The 17,740-nt window shown below is 44.4% G+C and overlaps 1 protein-coding gene across 1 annotated transcript in view; it reads left to right on the top strand.

Moving 5' to 3' along the window:
• Positions 1–1,968: 1,968 nt before the first annotated feature.
• Positions 1,969–17,740, top strand: part of LOC139291960 (aryl hydrocarbon receptor-like) — a 35,062-nt gene continuing 19,290 nt past the window's right edge. The window contains exons 1-2 of the mRNA XM_070914049.1: positions 1,969–2,009; positions 6,307–6,494. Of these exons, the coding sequence (XP_070770150.1) occupies positions 1,969–2,009; positions 6,307–6,494 (229 nt within the window). The remainder of the gene's footprint in view (positions 2,010–6,306; positions 6,495–17,740) is intronic.

The following is a 17,740-nucleotide window of genomic DNA, read 5'->3' as shown; positions in this document are numbered from 1 at the left end:
AGGAGGCTTTTCTGCATTTTGCAGTATTCCCCTGGCAGCCTTTCTTGCAGCCACAAGCTCAAGGATGGACTTGCTCGGGTCCATCCAGCCCCAGAGATGGTATATTTGGTGCCACCTCAAGTACTTGTCCCTTACAGTGTCCTCCTTGGTACACTGCTCTTTTGAGGTGTTGCACCAGTGCATCCTTAGTTTGGGGGGGGGGGGGGGGTTTGCTCTCCTTTTCCTCTTCCGTTCCTTGTCCACAAACATCTGTGGGTGATCTGTTTAAATCCTTTTCCTGCAGCATCCGCAGTATGGAGTAGCATAATAATAATGGTAATAATAATAATTTATATAGCACCTTTCAGGGGACCCAAGGACGCTTTACCCAGGCTGCGGACTTCAGGGGCAGCCGTCCACGTCCAGGAGGGGATCTCCAACCTTCTAGAGCAGGGTTTTGGAAGCCACAGCCACGGGCTCTGTTTGGTTGCTGTTTAGCTGGAGCAGATTTGACGGCATACAGGTTTTTATGCTGGACTGGAACCAGGAGGGAGCTGTACCGGTGAGGCCTAGGTATTCAGGTTGGAGGAGGATGGAGTGGGAAACTGTGTCAAAGGCTGCAGAGAGATCTGATGTGGCCGGAGTCGGCAGCGATGAGGAGGTCACTGGTGATTTTGGTGAGGGCGGTCTCTCTGTGCTGTGGTGTGCTTTGAAACCAGATTGGAGGGGTTCACGCAGCTCCTGGTGGACTCTCCACCACGACGAGAGCGGTGAGAGTGAACCAGAACGGTAAAGCTGTGGGCCGGACAGATAAACAACGAGCTGAAACCCACTATAAAGCTCCGTAAAGCCGAGGGGAGCTGCAGATTCAGGTGATCATGTTCTGCAGGTTCCTCATGGGGGGGCCCGTTGGTCATTGTCACATTGTTTTCGCACTGCCACGATGAAGCAGTCCAGCAGCCCCCCAGCGCTGCAGGTAAAGACCCACGGAGACGTCCCCTGAATGCTGAAATGAATTCGGTTGCATTATTTAAAAGTCTAACCCCTGACCCACATTCAGCGCGGGCCACTGCAGGCTCCACATAAACCTCCATCTCTCATCTGAGCGCTGATTGGACGGCGGGACTCGCTCGGGGGCGCGCCGGCGTGGACGCGCTCGGCCTGTGTTTCCAGGAGACTCTCCCGCGTGCCCGCGCGTGCCTTCTGCCCCCCCCCCCCCCCCCCCCTCTGCTGTAATTTATAAGAAGCTACTTGAGCGCGCGCTCGTCTGAAATCTGTGTCGGGCGTGCCCGCCAGTGGAATGCGCGCTCCCGCCGCCACCGCCCCCCCCCCCCCACACCTCCCCCCCTTGCAGCTCAAGTCCGGCGCTAATTGGAGTGCACCACTGCTGTAGATCCTAACATGTAAATACTCGAAGCTTTTACTGCGTTTATTCGAAGTTCTCCTGCGTTTGGAAGGTGGAGGGGGGAGGAGGAGGAGGATGCCTCTGCAGCCTGCGCCTCTTCTCTGATCATCTCATCCTGGGGGGGGGGGGGAGGTTTTCTCTCTTCAGGAGGATGAAAAGTCGCCTTTCTACTTGGAACAAGTTCATCTCTCCGTGAAGCTGACGGGACGGCGACCATTTGCTTCTTTTTCTGACTTTGCCTTTTTAAGCGGATCGGATTCTGCTGCGTCGCTTCCTTGTTTGTTTGTTTGTTTGTTTGTTTTCACATTTTGATTTAATTCCTCGGCGGAGCGGCCCGTAAAAAGACGTCCTGCCCGGTTCGACCTAACTTCATTCGTTCGGCTGTGTTTTTTTTTTGTTTTGTTTTGTTTTGTTTTGTTTTGTTTGTTTGTTTTTATTCGTTTTTCTTTACGGATTTTTTTTTTTTTTTGGGGGGGAGAATGTGTTTGCAGTGTTGATCTGGTGGATTGTAGCAGAATATTCCGGGCGGTGTACATGTAGCGGAGACAGAGGCTCTGTGTGCTGCTTATATAAGGAGAGCCGTCATGTATGCAGGACGCAAGAGGAGAAAACCGGTCCAGAGAGCGTAAGTTGTCATTTTCATTTTCATTTTCGTTTTGTTTTTTTTATCGTCAATTCCGATGCAATTCACTGAAAACAGCCTCGTATTAAAACGTAACACCGACCTGGGGAGGGAGGGAGGGGGGGGGGCTGTGTGAATATTGAGGCCAGTGTCTAAACTCACAAACCTGCGACGAAGCTCCACAGAGCACTGGAGGGGAACCGGTTTCTTAACGGATTCAGGAAAGAGATTTTCACGTTCGTTCGCTTCTTAACGAAAATTCATCTCCACGCACCTGCGAGGGTCCGGGCGCTCACGTGCACCGCCAGGGCGCTCGGCGAGGCTCTCGCTCTCGTGGAGTGTGTGCGGTGGAAATGTTGCGGGGTTGCTTTAATGCCTGCGGATTATTGCAGGCCTGCGAACTGCGGCCTGGTTTTAACCTTCAGCTCTCTCTCTCTCTCTCTCTCTCTCTCTGGTTTTTATTTATGGGACTATTTGTTTTTTACATAATTCCGCAAATAAACGAAAACAGCACATGATAAGACTTTATGTCTTCTGCATTCTGTTTTTTTTTCTCTCTCTCTCTCTCAAATGTCACGGACTCACCGGGACCCTCTTGCAGGGTGTTGCGCCATTTTCTGTCAAAACGCCCTTCAGAGGATCAGAGGGACGGATTTTCTTTTCTCTCTCTCTCTCTCTCTCTCTCTCTCTCTCTCTCTCTCTCTCTCTCTCTCCCGCTCGCCAGGTTGTTTTGATTGGTTCGGCATATTTAATGCTTAGTCGTTTCACAACAACATCTTGTGTTTGGCTTCTTAATATGAAAAGAAAAGAACCGGCAAGCAGCTCTTGTGTTGTGTTAAATGGACCCGGTTTAAGGCTTTAAAGGCTTTGACTTGACTGTGTGCGTGTGTGTGTGTGTGTGTGTGTGTGTGTGTGTGTGTCATGAACATTTGATGAAACCCTCAGCAGCGATGATGAGAACATCTAAATTAAAGATGAACCCTCTGGTGTCATCATAAAGTCTGAGCAGCCACAGTGACTGTGTTTTGGTGTGACATCATCGTCCAACCGACGCCATGTCCCTGCCAGTATTTTATTACACATTATATATATTTACAAAGTCAGGGAAAACGCAAATCAGACAATGAATCCAAAGCGGCCCTTTGGTTGTCTTTACTCCGCGATGTGGTCCCATGTGACTGACTTTGGGGGAGCCCCAAACCGGTGCACAGTAAGACACAACGGTCATGAGAAGAGTACTGACCCGCTGCTGCTCCACGGTGCGGGTCTAACCCGTGGAGCCGCTGCTGCAGACAGATTCACATGAAACTAAACTTGCAGCGGAGACGCGTTCAGGTACAAAGATGTTGACATTTGACTCAGTGGGCCTTAGTGGTCTTCAGCTGAGGAGGCAGAGCAGGAACAGTGTGGCTCAGGACAAGGCCTTTTCACGCACACACACACACACACACACACACACACACACAGATGAAGTGAATGATCAGTTCACGTTTTGATAGATTTTTCTGCCGTGTTTCATATAATTGTGAATCGAGGTTCAATTTATTTATCCATAAAAACACGGATCGATCGGATTAAATGAGCAGTTTGTGCTCTGACAGATATTTAATGTTATTCCGTGACGTCTTGTGGACTGAACAGTTAAAAGGAAAACATTTATAAAATCAGGGGTTTTCATTTTTGATGAAAAGAATTGTTTATTACAGCGGCAATTCATCAATCATCGGTGACGGGCAGTATAAACTGATCTCCGTCCACATTCGTGTTCGGTGATGAAATGAGAGTTAGCAGACAAACTGCACACTGTCAGCTCGTAATGCTGCAGTGTTATTGGAGCTGCTCTGTACGTGTAAAATCTTTCTTTACATATATAATGTTTGTAAACTACAAATAAATAATTTTTTTTTTCTCACTTTCCGTTGATATAGTTATAAGCATGAATATTAGTTTCAATTATGTGACTACTCCTGTATTTAATGTGGTCCAAATTGTGATTTTATTATATCACCGCCATCAACGCAAACTGATCCCATAACAATATGTCAACGTGTGTGTGTTGCCATGAAAGGCTGCATCACAGAGAGTACAGACTGTATGGACCAGTGGGGCCCAACCTGTGTGACTTGTGACCCCTTAAAACGAAGCATTGTCTACTTGCAACCCCCTCTCAGGTTGAACAGTATGTGACTCTCAACTGTTGTTTAAAAACCTAAACCTAAACCTAAATCTGTGCTGCAGAAATATGTTTTTTTTCCTTTCCTGTAAATCATCCAGTTTACGTACAGACGGCTCTGCCAACAGAACATCTCATTGTAGGGGTCGACTCCATGTGCCACTAACTTGGAGACTAATTAAGGGTGAAAGCAAAAAATATTTATATTTTATAGATAATGAAATTGAATGTGTAACTACAACTGGGCGGTCAAGAGAATAAATTGATAGTATAGTAGTATCAAATAATAATGATAATAGGAGCGTTAGAATAGAAATAAATTAGTTTAAAAAAAAATCTACAATCCACAATCTCTACAGATACACCTGATTTATTTCCTTCTCCTATCATGACGTGTGTTGACCTGCAGAGACTTCTGTCAGACCCAGAGTGTCAGAATTCACACTGTGAGAACATTATTTTGTATATTATTGGGAATAAGAATCATAAGATAAGATAAGTTTAAACACTTCATCTACCAGCCATCATCAAATGATCTTTAATAATATTCTTATTTCTGTGTTTGCCTGTTTGTTTGTGGTTTTCGAGGGTTCAGTCTTCACTCTCCAGATTTCTCTCCTGGGTTTTTTTCTAATTTATGCCAAATTTTAAAAAAAAAAGTCTGTGGTTCATTTAAACTGAAACACGTTTTGTTCCATGACGTAAATCACACACACACACACACACACACACACCTACATTTCTATTTATATTCTCTGTGTGTGTGGTTCAAATAAAGTGTGTTTATCGTAAGTCATTTTTCAAGAGATTATTTACTTGCAGAACTCTACACTCTGAGCAGAGTTCAGGGTTTTTCTGCAAAAAGTCATTATTTCTGGATGACTGTACTTCATCATTGTGCCTTAACTGGTTTGTCGTGAACCTTTATGCATTTTGAAACATATTAAAGTGCCAATATTATGTGCAGCATTAGAGAAAAAAAATATTTGACCAGTTTGACAAAACTGACCTCCAAAAGACCGATTTTTTAATGTTGACACTGTAAACATATTAACCTTTTTTGCTACGCGGAAGATGTGGCTGTTATCATTTGAAACCGTTTGTTATTCAGATATTCTTGTAATTTTTCTCTGAGGCAGTGTTCACTAAAGTGAATACACGTAGTGCTTTTTTTATTTATTCATAAGTATAATTTTTTTTCAACTGTTACATAACTAAAAAGTACTCAGCTAAATACTGGAATCATTTTAAAACACAAAAATACGAAATGCTACCTTGCAGTTAGTTGAAGCTTTTTTTTTGTTTCATAAATAAACACTGTATGTCCTTAATAAACATGAACGCAACGCATCAACACAAACATCACTGATACGGATTCATTGGCCAAAGATGAGTATGAGCCGATAAAACAGGACATTTGAAGACATTTAAACACGCAGCACAGAATCTGCTGTTTCAACACTTCATTGAAGCTTTGTGATGTTTCTTCTGAGTGCAATATTTAAATGTAATAGTTGTGCTTGACTGTCACACATGCCCCCCCCCCCCCCCCCCCAAATGTAGTTTAACAGGTTTGGTGTCTTTGGAAACGGCAGACATGAGTGACAGAGTTCATTTTGAGCACTCACAAAGATCAACATGCCGTCAACGGAAGATGATTTTGGACGGCTAAAAATAACACACACAGGCACACAATATGAAATGAAAACACAATGTAAAAACAATGCTGTTATAATTTACTGTATGATTCTTATGGAACGTGCAAATAATAATAATAATAAGTGTGCAAAACATTTCTTATAATTTTGAAATACCTTCAAGTAACTTTGTTATAGAACTCTCAAATCCCCAAAATGTGGTACAGCGTCCTCACATTTTGTTTTTGTTAAAACCCCAAAAGTTGTTCTAGGGGACTCCCAGGATTGAATCCCACATTTGGTGCACTTCCACCAGTGTGTTATAATCTCAAACTGTGTTCCTGTTGGATCCAAAATGTCCTCAGCTCAAGAACGAAAACTTTGACAGAATGGAACCCAAACAGAGGTCACATTTGTTTGGGGACCCTAAATGGGCTCTGAGCGACTGCTGATCGCTTACACCTCTTTCTCCATTTATAATGTTCGTCAGGGTGAAGCAGCCACCAACCGAAGGGGCCAAGTCCAACCCGTCCAAACGGCATCGAGACAGGTTGAACGGGGAGCTGGAGCGGCTGGCCAGCCTGCTGCCTTTCCCTGAGGAGGTCACCGCCAGTCTGGACAAACTCTCCATCCTCCGCCTGAGTGTCAGCTACCTGCGAGCCAAGAACTTCTTCTCTGGTAAATATACTTCTTCAGAGAACGTGAACTGAGTCGCTACTGTTGTTGCGTCGTCAGAGGTGACAAACCTGCAGCACTGCTCATTTATCATGCGCTTTAAAGTCATTCAGTTTGGTATTAGTTTGACTCCTTTGCATACATGGATACATGCGTTCGCATCCGTCACATCAACCTGTTTCCAATTAGTGGGACAGTTTTGGGAGATCATCTTTTGTTTGTCATGAAACTCTGAGAAGATCAGTATCAAGTGAATGAGGTCTGTAAGCATGTTTAGCCTAGCTTAGCACAAAGACTGAGAAGCAAGGGGAACTGCTAGCCTAGCCGAGTTCCATCAATCCTACCATTGTCTTCTTTACATCTTAATGAAAATGATCGCAGTGGATAATGGTGGATAAAGGAGCATAATGCAATGCCTGAAAATAAAGCCCTACAGCATAACAGCAAGCAGCTGGCCCATCGTCAACAAAAAAAAACATTTTCCACAAGCCCAACGTTATTATTATTATTATTATTAAAACATCACGACTTCCAGCAGAGTTGGGTCTTTCAGGTGGCCAGGCAGAACAGGAAGGGCTGGGCGGCATAGAGGTTTTCTGGACACAGCGGAGGTCACAGATAAAAAAGTTGGATATAATGACATGAAATGAGAGTGTGGGTGGATATCGTGCCGGAAAATCTTCATGTTCACAAATTCATTGTCGTTTCCCTTCACAGAAAAGGCTTACAGTGTATAATTATGTATGGACTATGAATATTAAGCCTCAGGACGTTTTTCAGCGTGGGGTCATTGTCTTCTTTGAGGAAGTTAAGCTAGCTGTTTCCCCCCCTGCCAGACCAGACCAATCTCTCGACTGGACACACAGGGATGAAATTGAAATTGATCAATCTTCACTTTGGTTAATTTGGAGAATGAAGATTTGTGGGGGAAAAACTGCTCTTTTAAGCAATATTGATGCGCAAAATCATCCCAGCGGCTCTTCGGCTGTGTGTTTGTAGTGCAGAGAAGCGAGTGACACATTTAAACAGGAGGCAGCAGTTAAAAAAAAGTGGCCGTTATCGCTTTGGTCCCTCCACCCATTGCCAGAATGTCACAACAGCCGAATTGTTCGCTCTGTATTTGTGCTGGATGTGTTTCCCGACATCTCACGGCTCACCGTGTCAACCATGAGATGTGGAGACCACCGCACCAAGAGAAGAGCATGCAGCCACCGCCTTATTCAGATGATTTCATCCCAGGGAAAGGCCCTCAATATTTCATTGAGGACCACGTCTTTATGTGTGTGTGTGTGACATTACTTATTGGGGGATAAGAAGATGGAGTTTTGCTCGGTCTCCATTAAAACTGTACACCGAAGCATCGGGAAGGGGTTTGCATGCCAACGGACGGATGTGTACCGCCTTCTCTACTGTGCGGAGTGAAGACATTGTTATTTTAGGCGAGGATCTTTCAAAGAGAATGCTGCAATGCGGCCATCAGATGCTCTTGAAGCATGAATAATTGAGAGAAACCCTGGAGTTTAAAGAATTTATGAAATGGAGGCAGAGCAGTGTTTGTTTAAGGCAGCGGCTTTTTCAGATGGCTGTTTGGGGTGAGACGGACAGGACACAACACTGGTGAGATGAGTGCGTTTTAGGCGGATGTAGCAGATGCATTTCCTATTCTTATTGTGTGTGTGTGTGTGTGTGTCGTGCAGCTGCTTGGTTCATACGTTGTGTATATAGAGGCTTTTGATGCCCTGAAGAAACAAAATGAAACCCACGCTGAATCTGTTTTCTTCTTCTGACCAATTTCTATTATTACCACTTCAGAGCTATCAATAGTAGTTGTGTGTATGTCGCCGGCTACTCGACCTGTCAGAGTGAATTATTGATAGTGGATTTCAGTACCAATAGGTCAAAGTGTAGCCTATACACAAACCCTCTTGTCTAACTGCATTAGCCTACTTCCTGGACAGTCTCTAAGTAATTAACGAGCTCAGGGCTCCTACATTAAGGGAGCGGCTCCTCAGAGAGAACGCCCCGCGGACCCTGAGGGCCCATCGCTGCGGGCCGCCTCAGCGGTCAGCCATAAGTTGTTGTTTGTAAACACAGCAAATCCTGCATGTCAGAAGCATCTGAAAGTGGGTGGTCTGCTGCGGAGCGGTGACTTAGCTCCAGTACACTCTGGGAACGCTGCCACTGCTTCAACACTCCGCTGTCGCTGCTCTGCTTTGGATGTGCGGAGGAACTCGCGTAGATAAAATATTAAAACGCATCGCGCCGTGGGGAGTTTTTCTACCTGGATGCTGTATCTCCTTTTTGAACAACGCGTTTAAAACACTCTTGGTCATGGGTGTGCATGTAATTGAGTACAGTTAACCCTAACCCTAACCCTAAAGGAGCTGAACAAAGCCCTGGCAGAGTCCGGTTAATCTGGCCGACAGTATTATCCAGCCCAGCTGCCATCTTTGTTATTGTCAGGAGCTACAATGGGCTCGTCCCCTCTCAGCCAGTCTGAAGAGAGGGGCGTTAACTCGCTTAAAACTGTTAACACCGGGATCACCCCACTCAGGGTGTGAGGCAGCCCTCAGCCATAAGAAGCATCCTCACAGCTGTTGTCTGCCTTTTGGATCATGCGTGCTCCGCGTGCGACAGCAGAACTGCGGTATAGCTGATGAGTTAAATATGGGAATTTGTCCGTGAATCCCTTTGTGTCCCTGGAGGTGTTGTAGCCTCGGGTTGTAACTGTCGACAGCGCCCGCGATGCCAACGTATTCTGCAGGATTTACACTCGAGGCCGAAAGCTTTACTGAAAGGCCCCACGTAGTGTTTCCAACAGTCTCAGCAGTGTCACAGATAATTTGGTGTGGAGAATCAGTGATACGCTTATTAGTGTTGGTCTGCTCTCTCCTCTGTATCCACGTGTGAGGTGAGTTTTCCAGTCGGTGCGTCAAACGGGACAAACATAAAGTCACGTTTATAACAAGGAAGGAAATGCATTCAGCATGTTTATTCGGCCTCAGGGATACAAACAGTAAATGTAAACACAACGTTAGGTACCTTTTTACGACCACAGCAGAAAGAAGGGACCATGATGACGAGCTCTATTAGTTTCCATTTGTCAGTTGTTGCTGTTGTCACGAGTCTGCTGCTTACCTCACTTTACATACTGATATTAGCGGACGTGTAGCATTAAATTCTGAGGACGTGCACGGACAAAGCGCTGAAGAAATGCAGGATACGTGGGGTATCAATCATGTGTACACAAAGCAAGCACAGTACGTTTGTAATAAGGAGTGTAATAGACAATGTTTTTAGGAGGGGCTACTGTAGTCAGTCACCGGTACAAATGGCTTCCTTCACCACCCTTTGAAAGCACATGTACATCTTGTTTAGTGTGATTTCTTTTTTCAAGTAAAAAGCGACTGTGGCAAAATTCAGTAAATACCACACACACACACACACACAGCATTATCAACATTATCTCCACACATGCCCTGCAGTATGTAAGACAGCACAGCCTTGTTAGTTCCAGCTGATGAGCCCTGGTCATTCTCCACAGTGAGGATCGGTCGTGATGAGAAATGGTTACGGTGTTTACTGTAGAGGAAACCCTGATCCTGCATGACACAACTAAGCCAATAAGGCCTTCTCCTGGATTTCTTGGAAAAGTCACCACCATCGCCCGCAGCCAAATGGATTCATCCTGTCCTTTTTACCTTTTCCTGTCCCCTCCTCATCCTCGCCGGATCCCTCCTGGTTCTTCTCTTGTCTTTCTGGAAAGGTTTCGGAGGCAGGCTGTAAGAAACAAACGTGCCGTCACGTGCCTGCTGTTGCATAATCTGTACTCTGGCCCGATCCATGTCAGATGGCCACTATTGTGCTCAGAGCTTCAGATAACACTCTAGTTCACAGATCAAACTTTAAACCTGTAGCGGACAGGAGATGGAAATATGATTAATCCTGTGATTTTATCATAACAACATGCCTGTTGTTAAAGCAGCTCTTTCAGATACGCTCTATTGTAAATATAGATGCAGATTAGGAGAAATAATCCCCGTGACTGCAGAGGGATTCACTTTACTGTGGTCTGGTGTTGGCTGTGTGTGTGTGTGTAACACTGCAGGCTAGTGTGTGAATATCGCTCGGTCATAAACAAGTTCAGTATAATGTAAAGCATACTGTTTCAGGTTATAACAGAATCTCAATGAAAGATACCTGGAATGTCTTAATAGGCTTACTGATTTCCACTATTGTTTGATGTTCATACATCATGAGGTTGTAACGTTTCCTCCTGCCAGAGGACAAGGTTCAGCACAGTTTACAGTAAGGCTGCACTAATCAATATTCATACATGTACCATGTGTAATGTGAAAGGTGTCACTCGTACCACAGAAAATGACTCTGTAGCTCCCCTGAGCGTTACAGAGCGGGTTTAGCATGGTTTCGCTCGTTGTTTTGGTGTTTAGTAAAAAGCTCTGACAAAAGGAGAGCGAATATTGGACTTACATTCACAAAACATCACTCCGAATGATGCCATGTGAGCTTTACGAAGAGATGATATGTGAATGTATTTACAGCCTGTTTTACTGCCCCAAAGTAGCCACACAACAACAAAAAGAATCAGCTATTTTCAGTCACTCAGAATTTATTTTAGGAACAGAATCTTTAAACTGCATTTCTACCCATATAATGTAATGTAACGTAAACAGCCCAAAGTTGTTGTGTTTCCTGCTGACAGAGGACGGCCTTCAACACAGTTATACTTCAAACGGGGTCCTCGTGTGTTGAGGACACCGGAGATAATGCCTTTTACTATGACAAGAGCAGAGAAACATGAGGATAAAACGAGACTTCTGAATAATGTTCCTTTACATAAGTCTAAATGGTAGTTATATAATACAGTTTTTACCTAATCTCTCCCAGTTATTGATACACTTTTTTTTGTTCTTTTAGAAAAATGTCGACAGTGTTGACAGTGAAACACGGCAGAAGAGGAGGAAATTAATCTTTCAGAAGTTTCCATGAGGCAGACCATTATATCTGTTATAAAAGCACTGGCTTAAAATGTCTTCCATTAATAGAGAGATGGCAAACATGGACCTGCACAGCACATACATTATGCAACTCCCGCGGGATCAGGATATGGATATAGAAAATGAATTATGTAAAACACTATTCTTTGTTGTACACGTGAAGTTAGTGTGTACGCCGACTGTAGACTCATTTCATAGAAAATACACTAAAGTAGCCTCCTGCGTCTTCCCTTGAAACATCATTTGACTGTTTTGTGAGAAGTCCGTTGGCATATAATGAATTCATGTCAATCAATTCACATTAACTCAGTGTGGCTACATCTGCGGAGCATGTTGCTACATGACAAGAAAAACGAGGCCAAATAACTCAGTTTTAATGAAATTAATGTCCATACATCGCCGCCATGACACCGCACGCATGGAATCGGCACACAGCTGGAAATCTCCGTCCGAGCGGCGCTCGACAATGTTTCTGTAGCCTGCTGCTGCTCCAGGATTTGTTATGTAAGCTGTGTGGCTGTTGTGGAAGTCTTGTGACATGACATTCATCACTGTTTTTTTACTCTGAATGAAGGCGACGCCGTTTTCATTTGAAATACCGCCTCCCCTCCCCCTCCTTCCTGTAGGTCATCTATCTGCACAGAAATGAAAGGCAGAGCTAACTGGGCTACATGATCAGCAGTGGGTCATCCCTTCCATGACGACCCTCCCTCCCTCCCTCCCTCCCTCAGTCCGTCCTTCCCCTACAGGGCTTAACCCCCATCCCCCAGCTCCGCTGATCACGATACGGGCGCAGCGAGGAATGCAGGCCACCAAAGGGAAAACCTGGTAATCAGTAGTGACCCCTCCCCACCCTACCCCGCCCAAATCCCATCACTCCTCATCCCCCCTCCTCCTCCTCCTCCCACCTCTCTGGATCGCCTCTCATAAGCAAATATGCAACCATGTGATCGAGAAACCTCGGGAGACACGAAAGCAGCACAGGGTGCGTGCTTTCCCCCTGCATTAGTGACCGCGTGTTCATGTTCAGCCGCTATATGTGTGGCTGTATGTGTGTGTTGCGTGCATCCATGTGTATGTTAGTGGATGTGGGGGAGGTATGTGCGCATCGCGTGTTCATTTACTGCAGCGTTTGGGGGGTGACGGAGTTGAAACATTCTATATTTACTCGCTGCCATTCACACTCTGGTAGAATAATTAACACAAAAACACACTCACACACATACTGTATGCACTGTACTGTGTGTGTGTGTGTGTGTGTGTACATGCTTACACACACGTTCACTCTCCTGCTCTCTCTCAGTGAGGCGATGTAGAAATGTAATCACTTTCAGCGGTCGAACGATATGGCTTTGTTTTGTCTTTGTTGTTGCACATGATGGCATGTAGTTCTTTCACATGCTTAATGCAGATTAGGATCCTGACAGATTATATAATGTTTTGTTTATTTCAGAAAGTTTTTTAATGCTGTCATGTTTTTAATTTGAAAAACAGAAGAAACATAAGACCCCCCCCCCCCCCCCCCCCCCCCCCCAAACACACAAAGGCTGTATTAGAAAGTGCTACGTATATTTAGCATTAGACGTAAATCGTAAATGGCATTACTGACAGAAGCAAAGGTAGCAGCTGCAGCACGTCAGAACATAATTTCACCTAAAGACTAGCTGAATTCAGGTTGCACTGGGATTGGCACAGTAGAAAAGTAGCACAAAGTTGTAGAAAGAGAGCACACACACACACACATGCACACACAGAGACAGCACGCCAGTTGTCACTACTGATCTGCATCCCGGGTGCTTTCTCTGCAGCTACAGCGCCGACATCCTCACCTGCACTTCCTGATTAGCTGCTAACGTGCTACTGCACAGATTACCACCTGAGCTGAAAGGCTGAACGTTTTAAAGAGCCTCGCAGTGAATTCAGCCAACTATGTTCCCATTCACAAAGATTCCGATGAAATAACATACATGATATATTATATATACAGTCATTTCAATATGTCATAGTTTCAGTTTACTTTCCATACTCGTGAAATGATATGGCTGATTGCTCGGCATACACTTACAATGTCAATCATGTATTATGGATGGAAGACTGACCCTGGATATGCCATAAGTGATCCAATCACATCTCTGCTGTGATCTCAGGAAACAACCTCTCAGTGTGACTATATTTCACAGCTTTTCGTTGGCAACCCATTTTCTCATAGCCTCCATCATAAAGGCCAGCCTGTAGTCTGAGCCCAGGGTAGTTCACCCGAAGATGCATCATGAACTGTGGCTCAGACTTTTAGCAGAGATTCATACATGTTGCATATCTCGTACTTTACGTCCCACAGAGTCAACACAAACTCAAAGATTCCATTTAAAGACGTCAGAAAGAAAAACCCAAAGGTGATTCGATGTTTTGATCAGTTTGTGTCAAATGCAGAACAGTGATTAAATGACTCTCTGTCCAAATGGACAACATTTAAAACCGTGTACTGTGTGATTCTGCAACTGACCTTTTCCTCGTCTCAGACTGATTTGGTGGAGTTACGGAGACATTTCGTGTTTTCCTAGACAGCCGTCAGGAGCAAAGACCAATGACAGACCAGCTAGCAGGCTCTGTTCGGCCAATCACGTGAAGAGTTTGTTGTGTTGGTTTAGTAAAAGAAATATCTGTTGATTTTCTACGGCACAGTCTACTTGAGATAGCCCGTTTGTCAAATATGTTTATGCATTTTCAAAAAGTCAAATAAGCTTATATCCTGGTTTTAGAAAGTAAGTTGTTTGATCACTGTCTACTTTCTGCAGGCGCATTAATGATTCAGTTTGAGAGAATGAGCAAAAACAAGAGAATGAACATAGAACGATCTGCGTGTGAAAGTCACCAGTAATGTGGAGGAAGAGCTCACTATCGCGGCTTTTGATGGCAAAGAAAAACCCGAACCCAGCAGAGAGCGTTTAACCTGCAGCAGTGTTCAGGCAACCAGGAAACCAAGAGTGCTTCATCCTCAACTGTCAATCCTGCAGGTTCATGATAAAAACTCGTGGGGATGTCGCGGAGTCAAAGGCTCAGCTGGACAGAGGTCAAAATGTCAGAATGATGTAAACAGGGAGATGGACGATCAGGAGCCATCTGTGGAGACATGGGTTAAAATCAGGATCAGACGAGTCAGCAGAAAGCCAGATAACGTGTACATTTACTCTGTCACAGAAATGAAGTGTGATGTGTGTGATGTGTGACGGTCCTGGCTGTCTGCGGTCTGAATCGGTCCTGGCATGGATCCAAAATACACTGCGGCTGTTACCACTTCCCTCCACTACGTAACCAGTATGGGCCATGTGGGTGGGGCGTGTCCTCTAATCGTCAGCATTAACAGCAGCTGAGGATGTCCAACACCATGTCTCTGTCACTGTGGCCCGATAGCCCCCCCCCCCATCCAACTCCACCCCCCACAGGCTTAATACGCTGGGTTAATGCTGTCCAAATATAGCACTGTTTCATGATTCAGATTCCTGCCATTGTTATCTCATGTGACCTGACAGCAGAGACATGCAATATGTGGCGTAAACAAACAAGTTAATGCTGAGCGCTACATGCACCGCTCAGTCACTGACAGTGGAAAGCAAGCAGTGTCTTATATATATATAATGCACCATTTTGAGTTGATTAGTTAATTCTATGAATAAAGACAGTCCATAGCACCACTACAAATGCTGCTAACACTATATGTCACTGCAGCTTCGGCTTACTAGCTTACTAAAGTCTGCACAGCACCATCTGTCTAAAAATAACTCCGTATTGACAGACAAGAGAAAGTGTCATTTGGTGTTGGGAGCTCTTTGGCGTTAAGTAACACTTTATTGCAAATCTTTCCTGTGATTGGTTGTAAACACTTTGGTAAGTCTCTTTTTGGCACCGACGTGTGTGTGTGTTTACTTTGTTATCAAGGCTACACGGAAGCCCGTAACAAACGCTCTGGAGAGATGCCAGGATGGCATGTAGGGATTGAGCAGGAAATTGAAGCGACACAAACAGAGAACATCCCCGCTAATCCCGTTGTAAATAGCATGATGGGACAAATTGAAAGTGGTCAAATATTTTGATAAATATTTGCCGTGTGCTAAATGTTTTTTGGGTCTCAGCTTCCAGCAAAGTAAAGCCCTCTGTGAGATAAACCCCAGCATGCCCGGCTCTCCGTGGCCGGGACCAGAGCCAAGCTGGCCTCTGGGTCGCAGTCCCGGGACAGAAAGATTTGTCTTCTGGAAGCGTCGCCAACTGGACTTCATTTGGTTTGGCGGGTCAATGCGTATCTGAATCCCCGTCTCCAAAAACTTACATTCATATTCTCTTCTGGGGTGGATGGTCGCCGTACAAAATGCAGGACTTTGACACCCGAGACTGGGGTTTGCATCCTGCGTCCCATGTGTGGTTAGCTTTGAGACACTAAAATATCTCAGTTAAGGCCAGGGTAAGATCATGGTTTTGGTTAGAAAAAGTAAACACATGCTTCAGAGTTTTCAGTATTCAACCAAAATCGCAATTTTTCTAAATAAGGAATCTAAAAGATTCGGGAGGTTTTTCTCGGTCCGGCTTCTCATATTGATGATGCCAGCTATGTGGGCGGGGCTAATGTGAGCAAGCTAAATGCTAACAGAGAGCAACTGACATATTGCTTTGCAGGTGGAACTCGCTCTTTTGAATATATGTTCTGCAAGTGCCAAGAAATGCAATTACAGTACTTCAGTACAACCATTGGAGGACACGTGGTGGATTGTACATGTGTTCTCATTATTTTAATAATCTAATAAAAGTTTACTTCAGCCTCCTTCAACCTACCTTATCCTGAGGATTATGACGTCACATGAACAGAAGATATTTAATAAATGAAATATCAAAATTCAGATGGTTTCTGTGCCGCCGCCTTCTGAAATATTGGTCCCACGATTTAAACCTCTTGGTTCCAGCTGTCATCACTGTCTTCTACACCATGCAGTAATAAAATGCCTCCAAAGGCAGCTGAGGTATGACAAACTGTATGATTTTCTGGGTCACTGCTTGTTTGTCAGACTTGATCTATCAAATGCTGGAGCAGATACGGTAGCTGAGGGCCGACATGGGGGCCCAGTGAAAACAAGACCCACACCTTTTTCCTGTTTCAGGAATTTTCGAGAATTGAATGAACCAGCAGGTAATATTTAACTGCTGTCGTCTTTCGATTCTGGAGAGCTGCAAATTCTGCACGTGTGGTTCCCCGCTGTAAATGAACAGATGAGGACTTCAGAAGATTCAGAGTTGTGGTGGTTCCAGAACATTTTGTTGCTGTAGTCAGAGCAAATCACGGCACCATAGTCGATCATTCAAACTCTAAATTCATCCAACGACATCTGTAAGACTCCACCTTATTCTGAAGCATGATGCAGATCTGCAGAAAACACTAAATCATTCACCGTTTACAGAGAGGGACCAAGATGATCATTGACGGCGATTTCATTTATAAATGTTTTGAACCCTGAACGTATTTAAATTCCCTTGTCAAAATACAATCTCACCAGTTCCGCTTGAAGGCTTCTTATGCGGTTAATCAAATGACACGTGATTATAAAAAATATTAAAAGTATTGATTTGTATTTGATACAGTTGGAAAATAGATTTGTATTGATGTTGATGATTTGCTTTTCCTTTTGGTTCTGTATGTGTGTTGCTGGAAGATTGCATGTTTGTTTTTGTCATGTTTGATGATAAATAGCGTTGTCATGTATAACCCTAACCCATGTGGGCCAAATGTTTGGCATGACACGGAAATAAAAAAACTAACTGTAATGGAAACAAAGAAATAAGAAAATACGATTTTTAGGACTCAAAAATAGAAAGCATGACTGGAGATTTTGCCGTGACGTTTACGAAAGCTCAGCTCGGAAATAATCAGTGTTTTAATGATAGCAATGTATCGAGTCACAATGTGTAATGTGAGAGGCGTCGCTCATAGTGATGAACCTAAAGAGAATCATCACCCAACTCTGCAGCTGCCCTCCGCTTTACGGAGCTTTATAGCGAGTTGCAGTTCATTGTTTAGCTGTCAGGACCACAACTTCACTGTTTTGGTTCGCTCTCACCGCAGCAGGCAGCTGTTTTCAAAGAAAGAGCTCTAAAAAAGCCACTTAACACGACCTGCTCAGCACCAAACAGCCGAGAGAGACACAGTTAGAGACGAGCCGCTGAACATAGTGGAGCATTTAGCGGCTA

The sequence above is a fragment of the Enoplosus armatus genome, chromosome 11 (assembly GCF_043641665.1).
Source record: "Enoplosus armatus isolate fEnoArm2 chromosome 11, fEnoArm2.hap1, whole genome shotgun sequence".
NCBI lineage: Eukaryota > Metazoa > Chordata > Actinopteri > Centrarchiformes > Enoplosidae > Enoplosus > Enoplosus armatus.
Note: the sequence above shows the minus strand (reverse complement) of the source record. Positions and strands in the feature narration are given on the sequence as shown.